The 26,864-nt window shown below is 34.3% G+C and overlaps 1 protein-coding gene across 2 annotated transcripts; it reads left to right on the top strand.

Annotated features, from left to right (window-relative positions):
- Window positions 1-1,395: 1,395 nt before the first annotated feature.
- prtgb (protogenin homolog b (Gallus gallus)) lies at window positions 1,396-26,783 on the top strand. Of its 2 annotated transcripts, none has more exons than XM_026202078.1 (19): window positions 1,396-1,554; window positions 2,673-2,960; window positions 8,591-8,729; window positions 8,814-8,947; window positions 9,049-9,345; window positions 10,621-10,780; window positions 10,862-11,109; window positions 11,966-12,130; window positions 12,719-13,033; window positions 16,041-16,226; window positions 19,348-19,443; window positions 19,870-20,056; window positions 21,534-21,661; window positions 22,350-22,520; window positions 23,738-23,893; window positions 24,409-24,532; window positions 24,624-24,765; window positions 24,937-25,053; window positions 26,255-26,783. In XM_026202078.1, exons 1-19 carry the CDS (start codon window positions 1,488-1,490, stop codon window positions 26,543-26,545), a joined length of 3,411 nt encoding a protein of 1,136 aa, XP_026057863.1. In that variant the 5' UTR covers window positions 1,396-1,487; the 3' UTR covers window positions 26,546-26,783. The 2 variants fall into 2 exon arrangements, with proteins under 2 accessions (XP_026057863.1, XP_026057864.1); XM_026202079.1 differs by having other exon boundaries at window positions 24,627-24,765.
- Window positions 26,784-26,864: the final 81 nt, after the last annotated feature.

Raw genomic sequence — 26,864 nt, forward strand, 5'->3', positions numbered from 1 at the left:
TAATGACTCCAGCCCTATTGATCCACTGCCTGCTCAGAAAACTACACAGCAGGAGCTGTTCATAGATATACAAATATGATGTGTTCTTGTGCTGAGACCTAATCACTCAGTGGTCATCACTGATCAATAACTGATTAAACTGAGCACACAAACACACACGTGCATCATCTGCTGAGCTTTATGTTCTCTTCATGTCGTAGAGATTTAGAAGAAATATATTGGAATCACTATTTCTGCTTTAGTCACGTTTAAGTGACTCTAAACTATGAGTTATTATAGTTAACACACTAAAACCATAAACCATTTTTGTTGTTTTCAAAATAAATATGAACTTATATAAAATCAGTTATTTGGCTAGGCAACATTGCTCAGCTAAAACTGAAATAAAAATTAAGATAAACTGTAAAATGAAAAACTAATATAAAATGGAAAATATAAAAATATAAAAGTGCTCAAAATAATAATAGTCATTTTTTTATTAGATTCGAAAAACTATTTTATTTGTTTGCCAAAAGAAAGATTTCACATTTGCATTTAGTTTAAATGAATGTACTAAAATAGCTCAAAGTAAAAATGATAAATATTATAATAATATTAATAATTAATATAAAAAATGTAGACTACAGTTATAACAAATTTGGAAAATGTATTAATAACCAATAATTCAAAATATTCATACAAATGTTTTTGTCATTTAAAAAAAAATTATAATAATAAAATAAAAAAGATTTCATCTAGTTACCAAGGCAACATTTAACAATTCCGTTCCGAATACAAAACTAATTTTATAACTAATGAAAATGGAAAAAAAAAAAACTTTGTCCTCTGATAACAACAAATATTTTATTACCTTTCAGAAAAGTACAAATATGGCAAAATAATAAAAGAGGAACCTTTGTTCAGCATATATTTTTTTACTTTTGTACTATATATGTATACACACACACACACACACACACACATGCACATATTAATTTGCTAGTTTGCTAACGATCCATCTGTTATTTTGTGGAAAATAAAGGATTAAATGACTGGCTACAACCACTTTAATTTAATTTAGTTTCTTTACTTGTAACTTTTTAACTATTTATTTATTCATGCGTTCTTTCATTTTTATACAGTAATCCCACGTTATTTCTATATTTAGCTACTGCTGTTTGGGTGTTGCTGCACATTTTGCAAATAAACATTTGTTAAGAAAAAGTTTTCGATCAAGAATTTACTGGAACTGTTCAAACTTTTGTGCTCATCCAGAGATGCAGACTGGTGATATATTACAGGTGCACATGATGATATGATGTGGCGTAATCCTGGCCGTGTAATGAGACGTGAATACGTGATGAGGGCGGGGCTTGAGTGACGTGTGACGCGAGCAGCGCGAGCGGCGTGAGCTTCAGCTTCAGTCAGTGATCGGATCTCCGGAGAGTCATGACGCGCTCCGGACGCGCGAGGATTTTACGCACGGAATGACCGTGAATCGTCGATAAATGGGGTCCGTGGATTGGAAAACATATCAGCGTTTGCTGATTTTACTCTGGGTCTTGTCGTTTCCAGGTAAGACGTGTTATGTCTACGTATATTTTGACAGGAATCTCGTGCGTAAGGGCTGGAGGTCTCCAGGTTGCGTCCGAGAGAGTCTGAACGAGAATCGTTTACTGTCGCTAAACCACATCCAGATTGGATTATCAGAGTGTTTTAAGTTATTGTGAGATTATTTAGATGGGAACTGAACTGCTGAGTGAATAATATGATCAGAATTTGAGCATTTACGATGGTGTTTTAGTTTGGATACAAATAAATATTACCGTTTTAACGAGAGAGAGAGAGAGAGAGAGAGATGTAGAAAGTTTAATAGCCTAAACTATATATCAGGTAAAATATGCAATATTTAATACTTTGTGTTTGTGTGTGTGTGTGTGTGTGTGTGTGTTATTTTATATATGAATTAATGAATACTCCTTTTTTAAGTGGTTTCTATTTATTTTATTTTTTATTTTTGTAAGTGTACCTGAAAAATAATAACAATAATAAACACTTTTTCAAATGTTTTAGCCAGTAATTTTTATTTTATCACACCCTGAGTGTTTCAAATACTATTAGTATTTTTTTTTTTTTTGAGGATTTTTTTTTTTTTTTTTTTTTTTTTAGAGGGCACCCCTTGATAATAATAATAATAATAATAATAATAATAATAAAACACACTTTTTTCGTGATTTAGCCAGTATTTATGTTATTATACCCTGAATGATTCGAATATTATTTTTATTTTTATTTTATTTTATTTTTGCAAAGGTACCTGGATAAAATAAATAATAATAATAATAGTAACAATAATAAAAATAAAAAAACTTTTTTTAAAGTGGTTAAGCCAGTATTTATTTTATTATATTTTATTTTATTTTAGTTGGTGTCATGAATCAAACCAGTTGTAAACAATATGACCGAATCAACCTGACTAAGATGCAACAGCAGAATCCGTTTCAAGGGTCAGATCTGGTATAAATGGCTTCTTAACACACGGCTCAAAGTCATCAGAATGAGAATGCATTCGAAGCACCGATGGCCGGACGATTCCTCTCTCTCTCCCAGCTGACCGTGACTAAATAGATTAGCTCTTGACCAGTATGTTGCATTGTTTGCTAACCTTAAGTTTCTCCTCTCCTCTTCTGCAGGTGTGTTCAGCTTCAGTGAGCTGTCGTTCACCCTCGAGCCCAAGGATGTGGCGGCGTCTCACGGAGAGCCAGTTATTTTGGACTGTCAGGCTCGGGGCGAGTCTCCCATCAGCGTGCGATGGAGGAAGAACGGCGTCCAGCTTCTCCAGAGCGGCCGCTCACAGGTGTTGTCCAACGGCTCGCTCTGTATCTCCAGCTCGGAGCGATCAGACGAGGGCTTCTACCAGTGTCTGGCTCACAACAGATACGGAGCCGTCCTCAGCCAAACATCACGTCTCACCATCTCCAGTACGTACGACAAAAACATGCACAACAAGCCCAAAACCAGAAGAAACAATTAAGATATTAGATCTAGTTTCAAGAACACGAGCCCTAGTTTAAAAAAAAAATATATGTTGCACACCAAATTCTGAGTGTGTGAATGCATTTCATAATTAGACTTAATGATCAAATGATGTCACAATCTTAACATAGGTGTAATTTTCACTCAGAAATTGTTAGCAGATTTCACAAATTACAAAGAACCGGCAAGTAACATTAAATTAAATGTGAAATTTTGAAGTAGAAAGACTTAACTTGCTCCAAAAATCTATGTTCGACTTTGAAAAAGTCATATTTAAGCATGTTTAAAAGCCAGATTCTGCTGATTATGAAAATTGACGTAGGAAAAAGCCATGAGTTTAGTCTGGGCCTTATGTATGTAAAGATCTGAATTCATTATGAGTGATTCAACTGTAGTTGTATGCTATAATAGAAAGTTTTAGTGCATTATAACAGGGTAAATATGAAATAATAAAAAAAAATTAACAATTTCCATATTGAAAAATAATTCATTCTAATTTAATAAAATGACATAAAATAAAACATTTATCTGTTTAAATCCCAAATTCTGCTGATCTTTCTCCCAAAATCAATGTAGAAATGTTAAAAATGCCACATGTTCAGTAAATGCTTTATACATGTAAACCTTTGAATTAGAAATGAATCGCATTGATGCTATGTAACCATTGTTATGTGATGTTTCTTTCTCTGGATGGCTATAATAGTAAGTCTTAAGATCTTATGTATAAGTAAAATATTGAATAATCTTCAGCGAAAGAGCTGAAAATGGACTCGTGCACCAGCAGATTTCATGCTCCTTCATGCAGCTGCGTCATTGGCAATGCGATTGTTTCCTGGTCAGTTCCTCACAGGAATCTGTTAAAGGCTATTGGCCCGTGTCTTTTGTCCCGTGTGGCCCCGGCTGCCCTCTGATGGGGGACGTTTGTTCAGCCGTGAACCTGTGCACAGAGAAACAGCTGTGGCTATTGAACCGGCTCAGGCCTGACCTTCACAAAGAGACCAGAGCAGCTCCTGCTCAGCTGAATCAAGCTCCATACACGCCATCCATATATATATATATATATATATCATACAAAAATATAAGACTATATTAAAAGTTATTAGAAATAATAATAAAATAAAATATCAAAAATGAGTAGCAAAGGTAGCATTTCTAATTTTTATGTAGTTTAACTTGGTGTACTTAACTAAAACTAAGTCTAAAATAAAAATTAATAAAAACTATATAGATATAGGTAAAAATTAAAACAAAATTACTAAAACTTAAATTAAATTAATAGAATTAAAAAATGTTACGAAAACAGAAAATACAAAAAAAAAAAATCCATTCAGAATATTAATAGAAATATAATATCTGTGTTGCAGCATAATATAATATAATATAATATAATCATCTGGCATATATATAGTAAATATATATATGTATATGTATGTATGTATTATATCATTAATAGATATTATTAGATTATTAGATGGTTTAATATATCAGCCAATGTGATTAATCAGGCATTATTATTTTGAAATGATCGTTGTTATTGCAAGCATTAACCACTAAATAATAAAATAAAATATCCAACATAAACCAGTAACTGCTAAAATAAAATAAAACATCTGCTCTCCAGGTTAGATACTGTTATTTGCATAAGCTGTGGGACACTAATAATAATAATAATAATAAACAGAACAAGTCATTTTCATTGCTAACTGTGTCTGATTTATAATTCTGCAAAGTCTGCTAAATTAAATAAGCCACTCTATCCCCTTTGTAAGCCAGCGTGTGAAGGGTTAAAGGTTCGCCTCACTGGCCGTCTGTCCAGAGGCTGCTGGGAGAGGTCAGAGGTCACAGGCTTTATTCTGTCCTGACTGATGCATGAGCTCCATTCAGTGATGTGAGTCAATAGAGGAGCAGATCAGGCTGAACAACAGATGAGGAGTGTTTCTCTCTCTCAGGAATTAATGCATTTATTTAAGATCAAGTTCAAGTGAAGTACAAGTTAAAAGTCAGAAAGAAACAACCATTTAACATAAATAGTATCTCAATGATGCTAATATAAAACACGATGTAGTCTAACATATGTGAATGTAATGGAAACATGCACAAGAAAACGAGATCGTGATGCTATTTTAATACGAATTAAACACATTACCCTCTAAATCCTTGCTATTGTGATGCATTGATATGTTTTATAATAATCATACTCAGTAATCGAATGATGTTAAATGCAAAAATAATGAAATAAATGAACCTCTGGATGAAATATAATTTATTGACAGGTTAATATTCACCCGTATCGTTCCATATATGGTCTATAATCCTCATTTCTCAAAGTTAAATGTTAGATTTGTCTGTCTAGCGCTGGAAATGAACGGTTTTGTTGGTGTTTTAACAGCATTATTAGAATCCTTGTGTCTCCTGAACTCATTTAATCAGAGTCTCGGACTGGATTTGGGAGGACAGACGGACTCGACTGACCTCTGACCTTTGGCAGGAAACCTTTGTGCTGTTTGACCTAGGCATTGATCTGGACTTTACAGCCCGGCTGACCAGACGCACACACACACACACACACACACACACACACACTACAGAGGGCTGATTTAATACCGAGGGTCTGGTATTTTCTCTTGTGTGTTGATTTCACGGCTCTCTCCACACACTGATCTCGTTCAGTCTCTGAACAGCTGTGTGACCCGTTTAGATTAACCTCTGAAGATACCATCTTTAGAGAAAACACTCAATATTACTTGAAAAACAAAGCGACTGAAGGTGTGTGTATTTAAGTGAAATAAGTAATACACTGCAGAAATGATTTTCTTTTTCTGTCAGATTTTCCAGTACAGATATATTAACTTGATAATCATTTTATGCTTAAAATAAGAGCAAATATGTGCCAGTGGGGTCAGAAAAATAACATAACTTCATATTTTAAGTCATTTTGCTTGTATTTTTGATTTAAGCATGTTTATATTTTGTATTAATATATATATATATATATATATATATATATATATATATATATATATATATATATATATATATATATATATGCACACACCTTTTTTTAGGACTTTTCCTGTCATTTATTATGTTTATTATTATTATTATTTATTTATTCATTTATTTTTAGGATTGTTCCTTTTTTCTGTACAAAATAAATGTTTGTCCAGAAGTAAGTAAAGTTAATTCTGAGCCATATCACTATAAAGGAAAAAAAAATAATTTTATTATTTTTATTTAATTTAGTCAATGGTTATTAATTTTAATCATTTTTATTAAATGTTTTTATTTTTATTTTTGCAAAATAAATGTTAAATCTGTTCACGAGTAGTTAACATTCATTTTGAATCATGGCACTATAGAAAAAGAACAAGAATACATTTTTTATTTATTATTTTATTCTATATTCTTTATTATTTTGTGTGTGTTTTTCTGTGCAGAATAAATGTTTAATTTATTCACGAGCAAGGCCATTTTGATCCATGTATGCACATTATTTGATTAACAATTAATGGTGTTTGTTTATTCATTTTTCAGGATTCTTCAGTTTTTGTTATGTTTTGTTTCTGTGCAGAATAAATGTTAGTTCACGAGTGAGTAAAGGTCATTTTGAGTCGTCTGAACACTCGTTTGTTATTTGATTGACAGTTAGTGGTTATTAATCCTCACATGTAAATGAAGGAGCTCTTTAATTTCTCTGGTCTTTATTTGAACACGAGTGACATGCAGGACTTTACAGCGGATGAACTTTCATTTATTACCTTCAGAGCTCGAGGGGGAGGAAACCCAATGGCTTATGGGTAAAGTGAGGAGCTGGTGTCTTTATGTTATTGTTTTTAAAAATGTGGGAAAGTGCTGCTGTTGTGAAAATAAAGAAACAGCTGTGTGATTGGTCCATCACCTGTGTGCTGATATGAGCAGCTCGTTTTACACTTTACAGTCTGCATGAAGCATGCGTTTCAGATGAGTGTCATTGATTCTCTCTGATCTATAGAAGTCGTTCTTCACTGTCATTGGTCCATTGATTCATTGATTAGAGCAGCTGTTTATTATTGGCTGCTGTGCCCTCTGGCCCTGAACAGACATCCAATCACAGCGGAGATCCGTCCGAGTGCTCTCTGCTGTTAGATTAGAGCTAAATGGGAAATCATTTCATGTCTGATTTCATGCATTTAACCCTAGAGTTTATTGTTGACAGTTTCTGGCTGGCTGCTGAGAATGTATTTAAATGTGTGTTTAATATGTTCTGATAGAGGAAGTAGAGAGGATCGTCTTGTGTTTACTCTCATCTTTCAGACCTCATCATTGATTATGGTGGATCCATCTGTGTTCGTAAAGTGATTCGTTTTAAAGCAATTTATATTGATTTTGAAGGAAAGCCAAGAACTTTTATTATTCGCTATTGATGTTTGTCCAAAAAACGGCTAGTCTTTTAATAAACAATAAATATAATACAAAATTAGATCTATATTCAATTCTACATTGGCTTTATTTGATTCAGACATAATTGTGGACCAGTGTTATTTTAGTATCATTAGAGATTTTTTTTTTCTGTTAAAATTTTAGTCATTTTAGTCATTTAGTCATATATATATATATAGTTTTATTTATACATCAAGTTAAACTAAATGAAAATGATAAATGTTGACTTGAAAACTAGCTGAAGTAAAATAGGTAAAAATGGTTAATATCTTGTTTTATATTAGGTTTATATATATATATATATATGTGTATGTATATGTATATGTATATATATATATGTATATATGTATATATATATGTATATATATATATATGTATATATATGTATATGTATATATATGTATATATGTATATATGTATATATGTATATGTATATATACACATATATATATATATATATATATATATATATATATATATATATATATATATATATATATATATATATGTATATGTATATATACATATATATATGTATATGTATATATACATATATATATGTATATGTATATATACATATATATATGTATATGTATATATACATATATATATATATATATATATATATATATATATATATATATATATATATATATATATATATATATATATATATATATATATATATATATATATATATATATATATATTAGTATATTAGTATATATATATATATATACATATATTAGTATCACTTTTATAGGTTTCATTCATATTTTTAAATTGATTTTTATTAATATATTTTCTGTTTTCATTTTCATTTCTGTTAAAGTGTTAGTATCTGTTGAGTGCTTTTGTCATTTAAATGTTTTTTCTCTAAATGTGTGTCTATATAGTTTTTATTAATTTTTAATTAGAAATGTTTCTCTTGCAAATAGGTGAATTATGTTTTTTTTTCTTCAGATTTTCATTTTTAGATTTTTTTTTTAAATTGTTTTTTTAAAAGGTTTATTTAACTATAATAACCCTGATGTCATCTATATCTCTTTTCTTCACTCTGAAATGTCACATTATGGACATATAAGAGGATGCAGTGTTGATTTTGAACATGCAAATCTTGGTTAATGGCTTCTCTCTCCTCCCCTGACCTGAACAGATGAGCTGATGTTCGTGACCCAGCCGGTCTCTGCTGAAGTCAGGCTGGGCTCAGTGGCCAGATTCTCCTGCGCGGTCAGTGCATCAGCCGTCATCAGCTGGGAACTCAACCAAACATCTCTACCTCTGGATTCAGACAGGTGTGCAAATAAAAACACACAATATGCTACATAAATGACAGTAGTTCACACTAATGTGTGTGACTGCATATGTGCTCGTTTCAGAATCACAGTTTTGCCAAATGGAGTGCTGCAGATCCATGATGTGACGATGAGGGATGCTGGCACTTACCGATGCTTAGCCACAAACCTGTCCAGTCGAGTCAGGAGCCAAGAGGCCGAGCTGAGCATCATCCCAGGTCTGTGTTTGTGTGAGGATGAACGCTGATCATCATCAGATCTAGTTCTGATATAAAGGCAGCAGTAGCTTGGCATTGCATCTCCTCTGTTCTCTGTGCAGCATCGGGTCCGAGGCCTCTCGTGAAGCCGCTCATCATAGCAGGACCGCAGAACATCAGCGCCGCGCTTCATCAGTCTGTGGTTCTGGAGTGTTTGGCGGAGGGAAACCCTCGGCCGCTTGTGTCCTGGAGCCGGGCCGACTCTAAACCCATAGACGTGTCCGGAGCCAGAGTGCTGGGAAACGGGAACCTGATCATCTCTGCTGTTAAAGCTCATCACAGCGGCACGTACCTGTGTCGGGCGACCACGCCGGGAACACGCAACTACAGCACAGCGCACGGAAACCTCACCGTACTCGGTAAGAGACGTCTGCTGGATGGATGCATCATAAACACTTCTCAAGGGCTCTTTACAACAACTATATTAACATTCACACCTAAGACTATTTGTGACCCGTGCTGGCAAAACCAGTCGGATTGTGCACAGACTAATTTGGAGCTAAAGAAAAACAAATTGCATGCAAAATTCACTTAATAAATGCATGCAGTGGATTGCATTTGTTTATTACGGGAATGCACCACCCGATCTATGGTCACGCAAATCATTCGTTATCCAGCTTCATCTACAGAAGAAGTGAGTATACGTTAATTTTTTTGCACCTTTCCTAATAATGTGCTAGTTAGCACGTTTCACGATAAATGCAGCTAAAGTTTCCAGTTTCTCAGAGAGGCGGGGCAAGCAGAGCTCATTAGCATTTAAAGGGACATGCAACGAAGTGGCTTGCTGTAAACAGCTGTTTTTAACGGGGTAAAAAGGTGTTGTTTTACACTACCATTGAGAAATTTTAAGCAAAGACCATAAAGAATCATATCAAACTCTGGAAAATGGGCATCTGATGACCCCTTTGATCTAGTGATCTTAGTGATTAAACATCTAAAAGTACCTTTTTCCCTGCTGCTCGTTTCATGCACGCAAAGATAGATAACTTTACCGATAGCTATATTATCATTCACATTAAGAATAGGAACACTGGCATATTACATTATTATACTGGCATCTATATTAGTGATGAAGAACAATAACGATAACTGTTTAAGCGTTCACATCAAGAATGAAAAATGTTATGATAAGTGTAGTAGCATTTACACCAAGAACAATAACTATATTAATGTTCACACCAATAATAATAACATTAATGATACTAATTATTTTATCATTCACACGAAGAACAATACTATATTTGCACCAATAAACATAACTATAACTACAGTGATAACTATAATGATATGTGACCACGGACCACAAAACCATTCATAAGGGTCAAATTTTTGAAATTGAAAAGCTTAAAAATATAAAAAATTACGCTCTCCATTGAAGTATGGTTTGTTAGGAGGACAATATTTGGCCGAGATGCAACTATCTGGAATCTGAGGATGCAAAAATATAAAAATACTGAAAAAATCATCTTTAAAGTTGTCCAAATGAAGTTCTTAGCAATGCATATTACTAATAAAAAATTACGTTTTTATATATTTATGGTTGGAGATTTGCTAAATATCTTCCTGGAACATGATCTTTACTAAATATCCTGATGATCTTTGTTCTCACTGCATTTTCACTCATTTGTTTGCAGTTCCTCCGACTCTAGTAGAGAAACCGGAGAGTCAGACCCGACCCAGAGCTGGTACGGCTCGCTTCAGCTGTCAGGTCGAAGGGACACCTGTTCCCCGAATCACCTGGTTTAAGAACGGTCAGCTGATCCACTCCAATGGACGCACCAAGATGTACAACAAGTACGTACAGACAAGTACCTAACAAATACCAAGTGTCATAATCCGTGTAATACTGACATATGTCCCTTCATCGTGTGCCAGTAAACTGGTGATAACCCAGATTATTCCTGAAGACGATGCCTTTTACCAGTGCCAAGCGGAGAACTCCCAGGGCTCGGTTGTGTCCACGTCCCGTCTCATCGTGGTGCTTTCGGAGGACCGTCCCAGCGCACCGCGCAACATCCGTGCTGAAACCATCTCAAGCTCTGCCATCTTACTCGCGTGGGAGAGACCGCAGTACAACGCAGATAAAGTCATCGCCTACTCTATACACTACATGAAGTCTGAGGGTAAGCCGGGTTCCCTGCAGGAAATTTTGCAGCTGAAAGTCATCTCAAATCTAAATGCATGTTATAGATCTTAATATGAATAATAAATACATGCATATGTTTTATTTATCTTTTTTTACCTCCATTTAATCAGCTTAAACTCTGTCTACTGCAAGCTGCTCACATTCAGATTCTTCTATTTTTAAGTGCCACAACCGCATCTCAACATCCGATCAACTACAGATGGACAGAACCAAATTATGCCTTAAACCCCGCCCCTTCAAGCATATGCTAATCAGCGTCCACTTTTGGATGCCACGCCCACATTCCAACATCCAGTCAACAACAGATGCATAGAGCCAAAGTGCAGCCATAAGCTCCGCCCCTTCAAGCTCACACTCACCCACATCCACTGTTGAGTGCCACGCCCACTTCTTAACATCCAATCAACAACCGATGCATAGAACCAAGCCCTGCCTTAATCCCGCCCCTTTAGCGCACACTCACCTGCCTTCACTTGTTTTTTGATATAAATCATTGGGTTTGTGTTCGGAAGCCCTCAGAACAGGAATGAAGGGATTTTTCTTGCAGGATTGTGTTTCTGTTCTGTATAGTCCTTAGAGACATGAGAAAAAGGATTAAAACAAACAAAGGATACACTTCAACTTTTGGTCTGATTTAGTTTTCAGGAAACGTTGCTATTGTGGTTAAAGCATGTTCAGAACTACATGGTAGTGTCTGGTTTCTATTGATTCAGTTTGGCCTCGAGATAAAACTCAAACCTGTAATCTAACTTGACACCAATCAAAGTGTGAGATCTCGGTTGTCTGCAGTATTGTGGAGAAATCTGATTGACTGATAGAGTCTATACTCGCAGGACTGAACAATGAAGAGTATCAGGCCGTGATCGGGAACGACACGACCAATCACATCGTGGACGATCTGGAACCAGCGCGAAACTACACGTTTTATATCGTGGCCTACATGCCGATGGGTGCCAGTCGCATGTCTGAGCAGGTCACGCAGCACACGCTGGAGGATGGTGAGACTTTAGACCAGTGTTTCCTAACCAGTGTGCCAGGTTGTCCTCTAAAATTATCAAATAAAATGATCTCAATTATATTTCGTTATTATTTTAAATCGTGCTATTGGTCAACGTTATATCTATGTTTGTAGGTTTTACGAATCTTTAACCAATGCAATGTAAGGGTAAATGAAGAATTGATGCCTATATAAGTACAGTGTTTTCTTTACTAAAAAAAAAACACAGTCTATAAAGGCTAAAGTTTTTGTGTGTTTGAAGAGTGGAAAATAAACATTTGCCCTCTTGTTGTAGCCAATGCACTTTTCTTCATTTTAAATACCCTGTGCATGGCGTTTTAGGAGATTTTGGCCAAATGTATATTAAAAAAAACACCCATAACGTGTATATTGATGAAAACGTAATGCGCTTAATTAATTCTCAGTCTAATCATATATAAAGTAAATATACCAATTCTGACGATGCATTGTTTAGTTACTGAAAAAATAACTAAAATTGGAAACTAGATTGGGAAACACTGTTTTAGATGATTCCCAAAAGTTAGATTTCCCAGAACACTTTCCCGTCAAATGTGTTTTTGATCCCTAGTGCCCCTCCGTACCCCTGAGTTGAGCCTGACGAGTCGCAGTCCCACGAACATCCTGGTGTCCTGGCAGCCGCTCCCTCCCAAACTCAGCCGTGGACGTGTATCTGCGTACCGTCTGTCCTACCGTACGGCCACGGACGAGCAGCTAATCTCTGTCGAGCTGCCCGTCCCGAGTGAGAACTGCACCCAGTACCTCCTGCAGGGTCTGCAGCCCGACACCATCTATTTGATCCGAATGTCTGCGTCGACCCGAGTGGGCTGGAGCCAGCCGTCTGCCTGGAGCTCCCATCGCACGCCCAAAACATCCAGCGCCACAGGTGAGAGGCTGAGAGCACGTCTACCTTCATTTGGCTCAGAAACTTTGGTTTTATGATACTACACCCTCAAAAAAACAGAGGGTTTTTGCAGCGGAGATCCAAATGTGACTCTGGACCACAATACCAATGGGTCGATAAATCATCTCTCCATTGATGTGTGGTTTGATAGGAGGACAATATTTGAACGAGATGCAACTGTTTGAAAATCTGAGGGTGCAAAAAAATCTAAATATTGAGAATATCATCTTTAAAGTTGTCCAGATGAAGTTCTTAGCATTGCATATTACTAATAAAAAATCACGTTTTGATATATTTACGGTAGGAAACGTACACAATATATTCATGGAACATTAACTTTGCTTAATATCCTACTGATTTTTGGCATAAAAGAAAAATACCATAATTTTGTCCCAAACAATGCATTGTTAGCTATTGCTACAAATATGGGAATCATTAGGATATTAGGTAAAGAACACGTTCCCCTGTTTTAGTAAATCATAGCTACATTGTAATTAATTTATTTCCTCAATTTAGTAATTTAGTATGAATTGGCCATAATTTACAAATTAGGGATCAGATTAGTATAATCAAGGCCACATCATACTAATTATTCCCTCGTTTTAGTAAATTGTGTCCACGTCATGATACTAATTTGTTGGCAGTTTTAGTAAATCGCGACCATTTCACACTAATTCATTCCCTCATTTTAGTAAAACGTGGCCCAGCTGGTCAAATTTGTTTCCTTGTTTTAGCAAATTGTGGCCAAGTCGCATTTATTAGTTCCCTTGGTTTAGTAAATCACAGCTACATCGTCTTACTACTTTCTCTAGTTTTTATCAATTGAAACAAGGAAACATACTAGTTCTAGTACAAAAAGAAATTGTAATTTGTGAAATTATATCTTTGTCCGCATGTCATCTGCGGGGCTCCATACACCTTCAATCCTCTCCTTCTGGTTTATGCATCTTCTTCACTTTCTTTTGAATCCGGAAGAGCTGCTCCATTTCAGAAGATCCTCAACAGCGCCCCCTACCTTATAACAGTGAAAACAGGAATAACTTGTCTATGGCGCAAAAGCATTATGTAATAGATTACGGAAAATGTTGTCAATGGCAGGGGAAGAATTTTAAGCTGTTTTTCTTAAAAAATTTAAATTCTAAAAAAACCTTTCTGCACCATAAAGAATCTTTTGGTGGAATTAAAAGGTTCCATAGCAGTTAAAAACTCTTCTTGGGATCATCGATGCCAATAAAGAACCTTTATTTTTAAGAATGTAGCATATGTAGCAGTCAGGGATACTCTGGCAAATGCATAGCAGCATCTATGCATGATCAAGATGCATGAACAACTCACCAATCTCTTCAGAAGAAATTGAGTTTTATTTAACGCTGCTTTCAGAAAAGCTCCGACAGTCTCTGTAAGCCGCTGAAGTGGGCAGCTCAGACCGTGACAGATGCTTTAGGCTTTGTTCCTGCATTCTGTTTGTTACTCGATGACCCTTGACCCCGGCTGTCGGTTAGGAGTTGAGGGACGGCTCAGTTTCTCAGTTTCGGGTCATAAAGGGAGCGCACTAGGCAGCCTTAAGAATAGACCTGTTTCAGAAAGACCAAGTTGACTGGTCCCCAAAATGGGCTTTATTTTCTCTTTCGGCCTTTTCTGATGGATATTGGCTCTACCGGATCTTAGACACACTGAGAGCGATTTGAGAGTGAATGTCTGGTTGAGAATAGAAAGTTTTGGGGTTGAAAATGGGCGTTATGGGGCACAGTGGCTTTGTTTGAGTTTGAGTGGTTGGAAGGATCTTATAAGGAACTTATCAAAGCCTTAATAATTCAGACTGACTTGAATTGATGATTGAATGTCACTGGTTGAGATGTTGTGTTGAAACGGATGGTTTTTATCTATCCTTGCCTCTACTGCCCTAATCACTGCATTTTTCACTGCAAATGCGTCATTCTGTACATGCATTCTGACTTTAAATGAAGCGATGCAAAACACTGAATCCAATCACCATTACAGCAAAACTTTGCTTCAAGAATTAGCCAAAATGTTGTTAATATATTCCTCTTATAAGTTATATATTTAAGTTAATATAGTGCCCTTATTGGCAAGACATATCGGCATCATTTTTTCATATCGGGCCGATATGATATTTTCATTTAAAGCCATTATCGCCCGATTCCGATAATGTTGTGCATTCCTATTTATTATATAATGTTTTTATTTATTTATAGCACAAATCATGCAAATAATTTAAATTGGTTTTCTAAATAATCATAAAAGGTTCAAAGAAAATAAAAATAGCAGATATGATACATTATGGATTTAAAATGTATTGAAAAAAGTTATTCTAAACAATAGTATATTGATTTTTATTTTATATATATATATATATAATTTTGTAAAAAAAAATGTAAAGGTCTAGGCAGGGAAAATGGGATTAAGTTTATTATTATTAAAGTTATTTAATATTACAATTTAAAATCCACAATGTAGCAGTAGTATTAAAAGCTTCATTTAGAAACAAAAGTATATAAAAGTATTTTACAAACTTTTTATTCTTGATTAAATGTATATTTTTTTGTTGTGCATGATTCATCAAGATTATTTATTATGCAATGTTATAAATTTCAGACAAATAGTAATTCAAATTACTTAACTTATATTCATAGAAGGTTCATAGGGATAAAAATAGCACAAAACAAAAATAAATAAAAATTTAATCTAACATTAAACATTAAATATTAAATTGAAGTTATAAGAAATATAAGAAAAAATATATTTTTTTTTTTTACTTGTTTTTCTCTGCTGATGAAGTCAATGTCATCTGGCCAGGGAAATTAAGATTTAGCTTTAATATTAATATAATTTAATATTTAATGTTAGATTAACATCCACATTTCACTCCAAAATATTTTTACCTGTCTGTCCTCAGAAAACATACAGATGTATTTTGACTCTGTGATCTGTACAGAGGTTGATGTAATGTGTCTGTTCGTGCCTTCAGTGCCTCCCGCCCCAAACCTTGAGCTTGAACCTGTGAACTGCACCTCAGTGACGGTCCGTTGGCATCCGGCTCCCAGCGACGCTGTGCTCCAGGGATACAAGCTGTCCTTTCACCCAGACGGCCAATCAGAGGACTCGGTTCTCCAGCTGCCCCCCCATGACCACCAGCACTCCATCACAGGACTCAGTGAGTGACACACGTGCATAGCTTAACCCTCGGTGGCATGCATTATGTTCTTCTATTCATGCATTCTTTTCTTGTTTTTGTTACATGAAATAGCTTCAATTATACAAATACATTTTTTTTTATTGATGCATTCAATCTTAATTTCCTTAAACATCTGCAACACACACATACAGACACATATAAACATGCGTGGACACCATCGTAAGTCACTGAAGCCCAACTCATCCTCATTGTCTTCCCAACATTGTCTTCCGCTATGTTTCTACATGAAATATTTCCCAAAAGAATTAGTAATACAACAATACAACTTAAAACACTTAAATAAATAACAGCAATCATATTATTGATGTCACTATCTATAAAATATCCCATTGGGGAAATACATCACTACAGCGTTGCTATATGCTAACATTGATATTTTCTCAATTTACAGTAAAACTTGCTAGACACTGCTGATTTGTGAATAGAAATATGTCATTTACTAACCAAAGAGGATGCAAAAAAATCCTCTTTAGGAAGAGGTGTTCAGAAATTAGGTTAACAGACGAACTTCTGTTTTGGAGGAACATTCAAAATTTCATTTGACTTGAAAACAGCACATTCGTGATTGCCTTAAGGCCAGCCCTTTTAATTACCATAATGCAATATATTGTTTTTTAAAGGGAATAAGTAGAAAGTAATTGTTGCCAAATGGCAGCTCCGTATTGTAGAGGGTTAATATAATAAAAATGATGAAATATTTAGTAGAAAACATGCATCGATGACATCAAATGGTTTCACTCTGTGAGCTCACAATTATGAGTTTATATCTCGCAGTTTGGAGGTTTCTTCTCAGATTTATACATTTATTACCCACAATTTGCATTTTTTTTCTTGCACCTGTTAGTTTATATCACACAAGTCTTCTCAGAAATGCACGTTTGTATCAAGCAAATAAGACTTTTTCTTCTGCAAGTTCTTCTGAGTTTATATCTTGCATTTCAGACTTTTTTGTAAAATCAGAAATATAATTTTTTTTATTTTGCAATGGAAGTAAGGTTTCATAAATTCTAAATTGCCTGTTTAAAACAACTGGACTTGTACATTTGATTCATTTCAAATGAGGAATCAGCCTCAACACATTTGAGGAATCATTATTATGTTGAGAATACTTGTGTGGAAACCTCAAACTGATCAAGGAAGTATCCCAGAGTGTCTTTTAGCATCTTTCCCGTGTTTGTGTTCGTCGATTCTCCTTCTGTTGGCACTTCTGCACTTCTGAGTTTCCCCTCAGAGGTCAGAGGTCACGGCCCAGATGTCTCCCTCCAGCTTTCCCAGAATTCTCCATGCCCGGTCTATTGTGTTTGGGTTTAAGGTCGTCCAGAGGCCCGTGAGAGCGACCCTCCCCCCGTCACCCTACAGCTGGACACTCACCACGAACAAAGCATTCTGGGATTGAACTGAACTGGGCAGAAGTGACCAAAGAGCAAGCTCGAGTTCAGTCTCCTGAAGGAGGGAAACTGTCTGAAATAATTTAATATTGTAAATTAATAATAAAATAAATACATAATTTAATTTCACTAGAATTTATAAATTGATTTTCTCAAAAAATAATATATACATTTTTTAAGTAAATAAATTTTCACATTTTGTTGCATACAATGGATAATTTGTAAAGGGGAAAACAAAAAATATTAGTAATTTGATTAAGATATAGAAAATTTTACCTTTTGTATTGGGAAATTAATACATTTTCTTATTATCTTTTAGAAAACATAAATTTTTAAAATGGGAAATATATCTTAATTCACTTAAAAATATATTTAAGAATATTTGAGTAATTTACCTAGCATTTCTAAATTTACATTAATAATTAACCGGGAATTAAATATGTTTCCTAATTTTCTTAGAAAATATATAATTTTTTAAATAACAATAAAAGCTTAATTTAGAATAGTTATGATTCATTTCTTTAAATGGTAACATTTTACCTATTTTTATTTTTATTTACGTGGAAATACGTTTTTAATGTTTAATACTTTAAATTCAAATTAGATCTTAATTCACTTAATACCTACATTTTCAAGAACATTTGTAACTAGTTTGATTAGGATTTCCATAAGATATAAATATTTTATCTTTCTCATATTTTACTGTGAAACTAATAATGTTTTACATTTTCTTAGAATATTTCTTAGAGCATTTATAATTATTTACATTTAATTTTTTTTATTAATTTCGAAAGATTTGATTAGGATTGTCATATAAAGTAGGTCTTTAACCCTCTATTTAGAAAAAAAAAACGATGGAATCATCATGGAAAATTAGTTTCAGTTTCAATTTGAACTAGATGTATAAACAGTGATTTTTTTTATTTTTATGACTTTGGGGCATTTTAGCAATGCATTAACTTTTCTGAAAACAAATTCCAGATGAAAATGCACACATCGGATCAACATTTGCATGCTTTCACGTGATTCTGCAACATAAATGGTTGATGTTTTTATTGAAATAAATGAAATATGTGTTTCTTTGAGTTTGGTGTTACACTCTAGACAGCAAAAGCATAATTTGCATAAACTAAATGACCCATATGTGCTGATTTCTCTGAGCCACAGCGCCACCTAGTGTCTTTCTGATGCACTGCTCATTACAAATCTGTTTAAATGGGCACAGCCAATGGCACTTTAATTATGTTATTATGTCAAAAGTACAGTTTTATTATGAATAAGGCCTATTATTATAAAAAAATTCTCAGACATGACTGAAGTACCATGTTAGCTTTCAGAGCTCATACTGTAATGTCAACCATATAGTTTTATCTCTATATGCATCATGTAAAATTTCAACAAGTGAAATTTTGTGAAGTTTTGCTAAATTAAAAAAAAAGAAATGTATTATTTGAGGTACTTTATTTTATTTTATTGTGTATTTATATGATTTATGTTGTCCTATAGATTCCAGAATGGAGTACCATGATAAACTGTTAGCATTCAGTGCTAATACCTCAGTTTTAGTCGTTTACTTTGACTTAAGACATTTTGTGTAATTTTATACAACATCTAGCTTATATGAGGTTTTAGTACTACTATAAAATACTGTTAGCATGCAGTGCTAATATCTTATCAATGTTGTTTTGCAGACCCCAGAGTGAAGTACCATGTGAAGCTGCTAGCGTTCAGTGCTAATGGAGACGGCTATCAGGCTCATCAAACGGTCAACACTCCAGGGTGTCCATGTAAGAGTTAAAAAACACTCAAAACCTGAACTCTGCTTCATCTGTGGGATTTGCACATCCATATTTCACTAGAAACACTTTAGTACTTTAACCATATTTCAAAAACAATAGAAGTAATTATTAAATTACATATAAAGATGTACTTAAGTGGGTCAAAAAGCACTTTGAAGTTCAGCTACTTACAATTATTTGTATATAAATATTTACATTTTCATTAATGTGAATAACATGCAGTTAAGTTAAAAAAAAACCTCAGTTAAAATTTTAAGTATATTGTTGATATTTAGATTTTAAGTACTCTTTTTTTGAAAGTGCACCTCTGTTCTCAAGGTTAAGCTACCGTTAGCGGTGTAAATCCTCTGATTCGAGCTCTTTGAAGCAGTAGTCTTGTAAGCTAAAGCTTGGATGTGCCTCTGTGTCTGTCAGCCGCACCGCACCGGCGTCTGGCTGCGCTGCCGTCTCCTGACCACATCCACGCTACAGCGGACAGCTCCTCAGAGGTCAGTCTGAGCTGGGGCCGTCCGGCCTTCAGTTCTGGGAAACCAGTCAGTTACTCCGTCCGCTACGGGCCCGTGAGTCCCTCCGACGCCGCGGCCGTGCGCTACGTCCAAACGTGAGTGACCTTCATCACTACAGACTTGAAAGAAAGAAAGAATGAATGAATGAATGAAAGAAGGTATTTCTGGAATGTCATGGTATTTCTGGAATATTGTGGTATTTCTGAATTATCGTAGTATTTCTGGAATGTCATGGTATTTCTGAAATATTGTGGTATTTCTGGAATATCGTAGTATTTCGGGAATATCATGGAATTTCTGTAATATCGTAGTATTTGTGGAATGTCATGGTATTTCTGAAATATTGTGGTATTTCTGGAATATCGTAGTATTTCTGGAATGTCATGGAATTTCTGGAATATCGTAGTATTTCTGGAATGTCATGGTATTTCTGAAATATTGTGGTATTTCTGGAATATTGTAGTATTTCTGGAATGTCATGGAATTTCTGGAATATTGTAGTATTTCTGGAATGTCATGGAATTTCTGGAATATCGTAGTATTTCTGGAATGTCATGGTATTTCTGAAATATTGTGGTATTTCTGGAATATCGTAGTATTTCTGGAATTTCATGGATTTTCGGGAATATCGTAGTATTTCTGGAATGTCATGGTATTTCTGAAATATTGTGGTATTTCTGGAATATCGTGAAATTTCTGGAATTTTCCAGAAATTTGAAAGTCATGGAATTTACAAAAATTAAAAAAGAAAGAAAGAAAGAAAAAAGGAAGGAAGGAAAGAAGGAAGGAAAGAAGGGAAATAAAGGAAGGAAGGAAAGAAAGAAAGAAGGGAAAAAACAGAAAGAAAGAAAAAAGGAAAGAAACGGCTTAACACTAGCTTTCTATATTATTTTTCTATTTTATATACATGTTCTCTTTGTATGTATTGTGTATGTGTATGTGTGTGTGTGCGTGTGTGTGTGCGTGTGTGTGTGTGTGTGTGTGTGTGTGTGTGTGTGTGTGTGTGTGTGTGTGTGTGTGTGTGTGTGTGTATTAAAAAAACCTTATGCTGGTGCATCACCTTATGCTTATGTGTACTGGGTTGGGTTAACGGAGTCTTGTCACAGCACTCTTTTGTTGGTTTTGATTGCTTCTGTTGTCCTCATTTGTAAGTTGCTTTGGATAAAAGTGTTGCTAAATGACTAAATGTAAATATCAGAGCAGTCTTAAGTATCACTGGTGTATTTGTAACAATAGACAACCATACATTGTATGGGTCAAAATTATTGATTATTCTTTTATGCCACAAATCATAAAGATATTAAGTAAAGATCATGTTCCATGAACATATTTTGTAAATTTCCTTCCATAAATGTATCAAAACGTATTTTTCGATTAGTAATATGCACTGCTAAGAGCTTCATTTGAAAAACTGGAAAGGTGATTTTCTAAATATTTAGAATTTTTTGCACCCTCAGATTCCAGATTTACAAATAGTTGTATCTCAGACAAATGGATACAATCTCAATTTCAACTAGTTGAGTATTATGGTTTTGTGGAGCATGGTCTCATACTTGTGTTCTCTCTCTTCAGCTCTGAGCAGACAGTAACGGTGACGGGTCTCCGGTCGAACACACGTTATGAGTTTGCAGTGCGTCTTCATACGGATCAGATGTCCAGTCCCTGGAGCGCCTCCATCTATCACAGGACTCTTCTGGAAGGTACCGCTCAGAAATTATTACAGTGTTTATTCATATTCTCATTTCATTTTTAATTTTAAGATTTTATTTAAAGTTTCAGTCCTTTTTTGTGTGTTTTTTTTTGTGACATTTTATTAGTTTTGTGTTGTTTTTTTGTACTTAATTTTTATTTCATTTTATTTTATTTCAAGCAAAGTATTTTTTTTTTTTTTTTTATGGTTTTAACTCTAATATTCATGATCCAGACCAGTACTGTAGTGTTCAAATATCAGTTTGTAAAAACAAGGTACCAAACAGACTGTCACCATAATTTTAGTGAAAGTTTTAGTAATTTTTCTACATTTTGTCATTTTTATTAGCGTTTCTTTGTTTATATAATTTTTATTGATTTTTATTTTAGTTTGAGGTATTTTAGTGCAGAAAAATAAGAAATGGAAACATTCTGAAATAAAATAATTTTTTATATTTTATTTTATTTCAGTTAACATTTATTTTGTTTAAACTAACATCAAATCAATTCACAGCTTTAGTTATTTTAGTATAAATTATAGAAAAAGTATATGGTTTTAGTTTTATTTGACCATTATAATCGTAGTCCAAACTGGCAGATTTATTTGTTGATACTGTAAGTTTGTAAAAACAGAGAAAAGTGAAGACTGTGGGAGTAACCAGATGTGAGATTGAACCCTGGATGTTTTTTTCCCGGCAGCCCCGTCGTCTCCGCCGCGGTCCGTCCGAGTGAGTCTGATCGAGGAGGACACAGCGCTGGTGTCCTGGAAGCAGCCGGATCAGCCGGACCTGTCCGTCACACACTACACCGTCCTGTACGCCTCACAGAGCTCCTGGCTCGCTGGAGAGTGGAAGGTCCTTCAGAGAGAAGGTGAGCAGGGTCCCACGGGGCATGGAATTTCTGGAATCTTATGGTATTTCTGGAATATCGTAGTATTTCTGGAATATTGTAGAATTTCTGGAATATCTAAGTATTTTTGGAATGTTGTGGTATTTCTGGAATATTGTAGTATTTCTGGAATATTGTAGAATTTCTGGAATATCGAGGTATTTCTGGAATATTGTAGAATTTCTGGAATATCGAGCTATTTTTGTAATGTCGTGGTATTTCTAAAATATTGTGTTTTTTTTAATATCGTAGTATTTCTGGAATGTCATGGATTTTCTTAAATATTTTAGAATTTCTGGAATATCGTAGCATTTCTGGAATATTTTGGTATTTCTGAAATATTGTGGTATTTCTGGAATATCGTAGTATTTCTGGAATATTGTAGAATTTCTGGAATATCCAAGTATTTTTGGAATGTTGTGGTATTTCTGGAATATTGTAGTATTTCTGGAATATTGTAGAATTTCTGGAATATCTAGGTATTTCTGGAATATCGAGGTATTTCTGGAATATCGTAGTATTTCTGGAATATTGTAGAATTTCTGGAATATCGAGGTATTTTTGTAATGTCGTGGTATTTCTAAAATATTGTGTTTTTTTTAATATCGTAGTATTTCTGGAATGTCATGGATTTTCTTAAATATTTTAGAATTTCTGGAATATCGTAGCATTTCTGGAATATTTTGGTATTTCTGAAATATTGTGGTATTTCTGGAATATTGTAGTATTTCTGGAATGTCGTGGTATTTCTGAAATATAGTGATATGTCTGGAATATCGTAGCATTTCTGGAATATTGTAGTATTTTTGGAATGTCGTGGTATTTCTAAAATATTGTGTTTTTTTTTAATATCGTAGTATTTCTGGAATGTCATGGATTTTCTTAAATATTGTAGAATTTCTGGAATATCATAGCATTTCTGGAATATTGTGCCATGTTTGTGTGTAACTGTGTGTGTAACAAGCATAGGCTATATGTGTTGTGGACTCGCCTATAGTTATAATATTTTATAAAATTTTAATGTATCATTCAATAATTAACTTCATTTTTAGATGTTTTTCCCAAAGTTCCAGATAATGAGCTATGAACTGTTGTCATGCAGTACAGGTATAGAGCTGCAGAATGAAAGTGCCTCAGCTCAGAGTTGATGTTGAGAGGTATTCATGAGTCCGCTGATTTCATCTCTCGCTGGGTTTCAGGCACAAACACGATGGCTCTTCTGGAGAAGCTGGAGTCAGGAAGTGTTTACCTGGTGAAGATCTCGGCCTCTAACCAGGCGGGAGACGGCCCCTTCTCCAGCACCGTAGAGCTGCGGCTCACCAGGAGAACACACCACAGTCACGCCCAGAAAACAGGTACACCTCACACATCAGACCTGAGTACAAGCCATGCATTACTTTTTTACAAAAGTATTAGGGATGTAATGATATCAGAACTCATATCGTGACACGGTATATAGTGCAATATATATATAAAAAAATATATTCTATCTAGTGCAGTTTGAGAGTTCAAAATTAAGAGCTTCAACCCATGTTTCTTAACTAAGAAAAAGGTGAATTGCCTTGTAGCTGAACTTTAAAGGGGACTCAAGCCTCTTTTTATTTGTGATGTCCCAAAAATTACAATACTTCTTATACCTCCTGATTTCTACACTTGAAAGAGATATTTTGAATTTGGACTGCACTTTGAAACATGCAGAGAATACACACTTGATGAAGAGATTGAGCATAGGTGCTTTCTGTTTGAAGTTCGTTTGACAGACACTGTACCAAAGAACAATGACCACAATAATACTGAGACCTATTTAATACTGCATTAAAACTAAAATGTGTTCAGTATGTTTTAATCAAGTAATATACCATTTCTGCAGCGTTTATAGCCGGCCTGTATAACATAGATGAGAAGTCCATGAGCGGCATCATCGCTGGCGTGTGCATCGCTCTGTCCATCATCATCCTCTGCATCTTCATCCTCCTCACCAAGAGCACAACACGGTGAGCAGAAGCATAGACAACAGAACTAGATACAAAATAAATGAGGCTGATGTCGGTGAAATGATGTTTTAATGATTTAATAATGTTTCAGCAGGAAGTCAGCATCCTCAAAGATGATTGGACGGGTTGGGAATGATGTCATGCGTAGTGGTGCATCATCAGCCAATCAGCAGCAGACAGAGAACGCAGAGGTTCTGCTGCCGATGATGAGGACGCACTTCATTGATGCCAAAGTAAGAGTCTGTTTATTATTATATTATTTAACAACGTGCAATGAAATGACGTGCAGAGATTAGGCATAAGTTAGTATTTAAATATTTAAAAAATGTATAATTGTATTTTAATATTATTTTATTTTATTTTTTAACAAAATGAGGTTTAAAATACACACAATTTGTTTTCAGGGAGGAACTAATTTAATGATAAACCACGCTGGACCAATAATGAGTGACACTCAGAGCAAACGGAAAAAGAGCAGCATGTTTAATAATAATCAGAAGTCTAATGGAAATAAAAGCAAGGTGAGTAACAGAGATAAATGCTTTTAGCAACTGTGTTTAATTCTGTGTATCTGTATCCAAGTCAAATTTGCATTACATTTTCAGTTTAATTTTTTTTTTTTTTTTTGTAATTAGGTTTTTTATTATTTGAAATATTACTATTTATGTTTAATTTATTTTATTTCAGTTTTAGTTCCATTTTTGTTTTTTGTTTTTTTTTCCTAAATAAATGAAAATAAAATAATATGTATATATTTATGTTATAAATAATAATTATAAATAATATTTTTAATTTAATTTATTTCAGCGCTATTGCAACAAATTTTTTAAATAGTTTTAGTTTTAGCTGCTGATATTGACCCCTGAAACATTTTTAATCAAAAAGAATATTAATGAGGAAAAAATAAAACATTCAGCTTAGATTGAAGTCGATGTGAAACTTTTATTTAAGTATCACTGAGATAATGTTATAGTTTTCACTTATAGTCCTCATTTTAAACATTTAGTAATTATGTTGGGAGTTTTTTTTCTATATATCATTTCTTTTTATTTCCATTTATTTATTTAACATTTTAGTCATTTTGTTGTTTGTTCATTATAATGATTAATTTTTTTTATTTAAATTGTCATTTTTATTACCAGTTTTCATTTTAATTTTAGTTAAACTTTGAGTCATTTCGTCATATTTATTGGTTTTTCTCTTTTATTTAAATGTCTGTATCATTTTTATAAATTTTCCTTTTTAGTTATTTTAATACTAACTTAAGTTCAACTAAATAAAAATGTAAGTTTTTTTTTTTTCAATTTTAGTAAAGTACAACAACCCTGATTATGATTATTATTAATCACTTTCAAATTTTTTGTGTGGTGATGATTAATCTCGATTAATCGCATTCCAAAATAAAAGTTTTTGTTTGCATAATATATATGTGTGTGCACTTATGTATATAAACACACACACACGTGCAAGTATATATTTTAAGAAAATTTTTACATTCATAGATTAAAAATATTAAAATATAATATAAATGATATGAATATAAATATATACATGGAAATGCATGGAAATATTTTTGTATATTTATATAATTTGTATTTATACAAACAATAAATATACACAGTACAAACACACATAAATAATGTGTAAATAAAGACTTTTATTTTGGATGTGATTAATCGTTTGACAGCACTACTAATCGTTGTAATATTTAATATTGGACAGATGGAGGATCCCGCTGGACTTTATGAAGTTGGGAAGACGGTTCTGCGTTACGAAGACGAGCAGTCGCGAGTCTATTGTCCTCTCGGGGAGTCGGAGAGTTCGCAGACCAGCGGCGCAGACTCTGGACACTTCTCTCACGATGAGACGGAAACCTCCAGTCCTAACAGATCCTCAGACAAATCCAACGACGGCGAGGCGTTTTCAAACGAATGCATCACGAGCATCTGCGCGCAAATTTCAGCCGAAATGCCTCCGAGATCTCCCTCCCACCTTCAGTTCACAGCGCTTTGACTGACCTGTCACTCATGTGAGTGGGCGTGGCCTGTCAGCCATCCGAATGGGCGTGGCCTGTCAGTCACGTGAGTGGGCGTGGCCTGTGATTTCAAGGCCTATAAATACAGTTTGCAGCTTTTCCTCAGGATCAGATCAGTGATCTGGATGTTTGCAGCAAAAATCTCAACGGTTTGAGAGTTTGAATAGCTTTACGAAGTCACAGACGTTCTGTTGGCTTTGACAAACTTGCACAGCCTTTCCTAATAACTTTCCCTTCCCGGCCGGACCTGCTCCGTGAAACTCACAACGTCCCAAAGATGATGGTCCAGGAGTGGTT

The sequence above is a fragment of the Carassius auratus genome, chromosome 25 (assembly GCF_003368295.1).
Source record: "Carassius auratus strain Wakin chromosome 25, ASM336829v1, whole genome shotgun sequence".
Classification (NCBI taxonomy): Eukaryota; Metazoa; Chordata; class Actinopteri; order Cypriniformes; family Cyprinidae; genus Carassius; species Carassius auratus.

Coding starts and splice junctions, on each gene's coding strand:
- prtgb (XM_026202078.1), top strand. CDS start 1,488: ATGGGGTCCGTGGATTGGAAAACATATCAGCGTTTGCTGATTTTACTC. Junction 9,346..10,620: donor CGGAAACCTCACCGTACTCG/GTAAGAGACGTC, acceptor ATTTGTTTGCAG/TTCCTCCGACTCTAGTAGAG. Junction 24,533..24,623: donor CTCACCAAGAGCACAACACG/GTGAGCAGAAGC, acceptor ATAATGTTTCAG/CAGGAAGTCAGCATCCTCAA.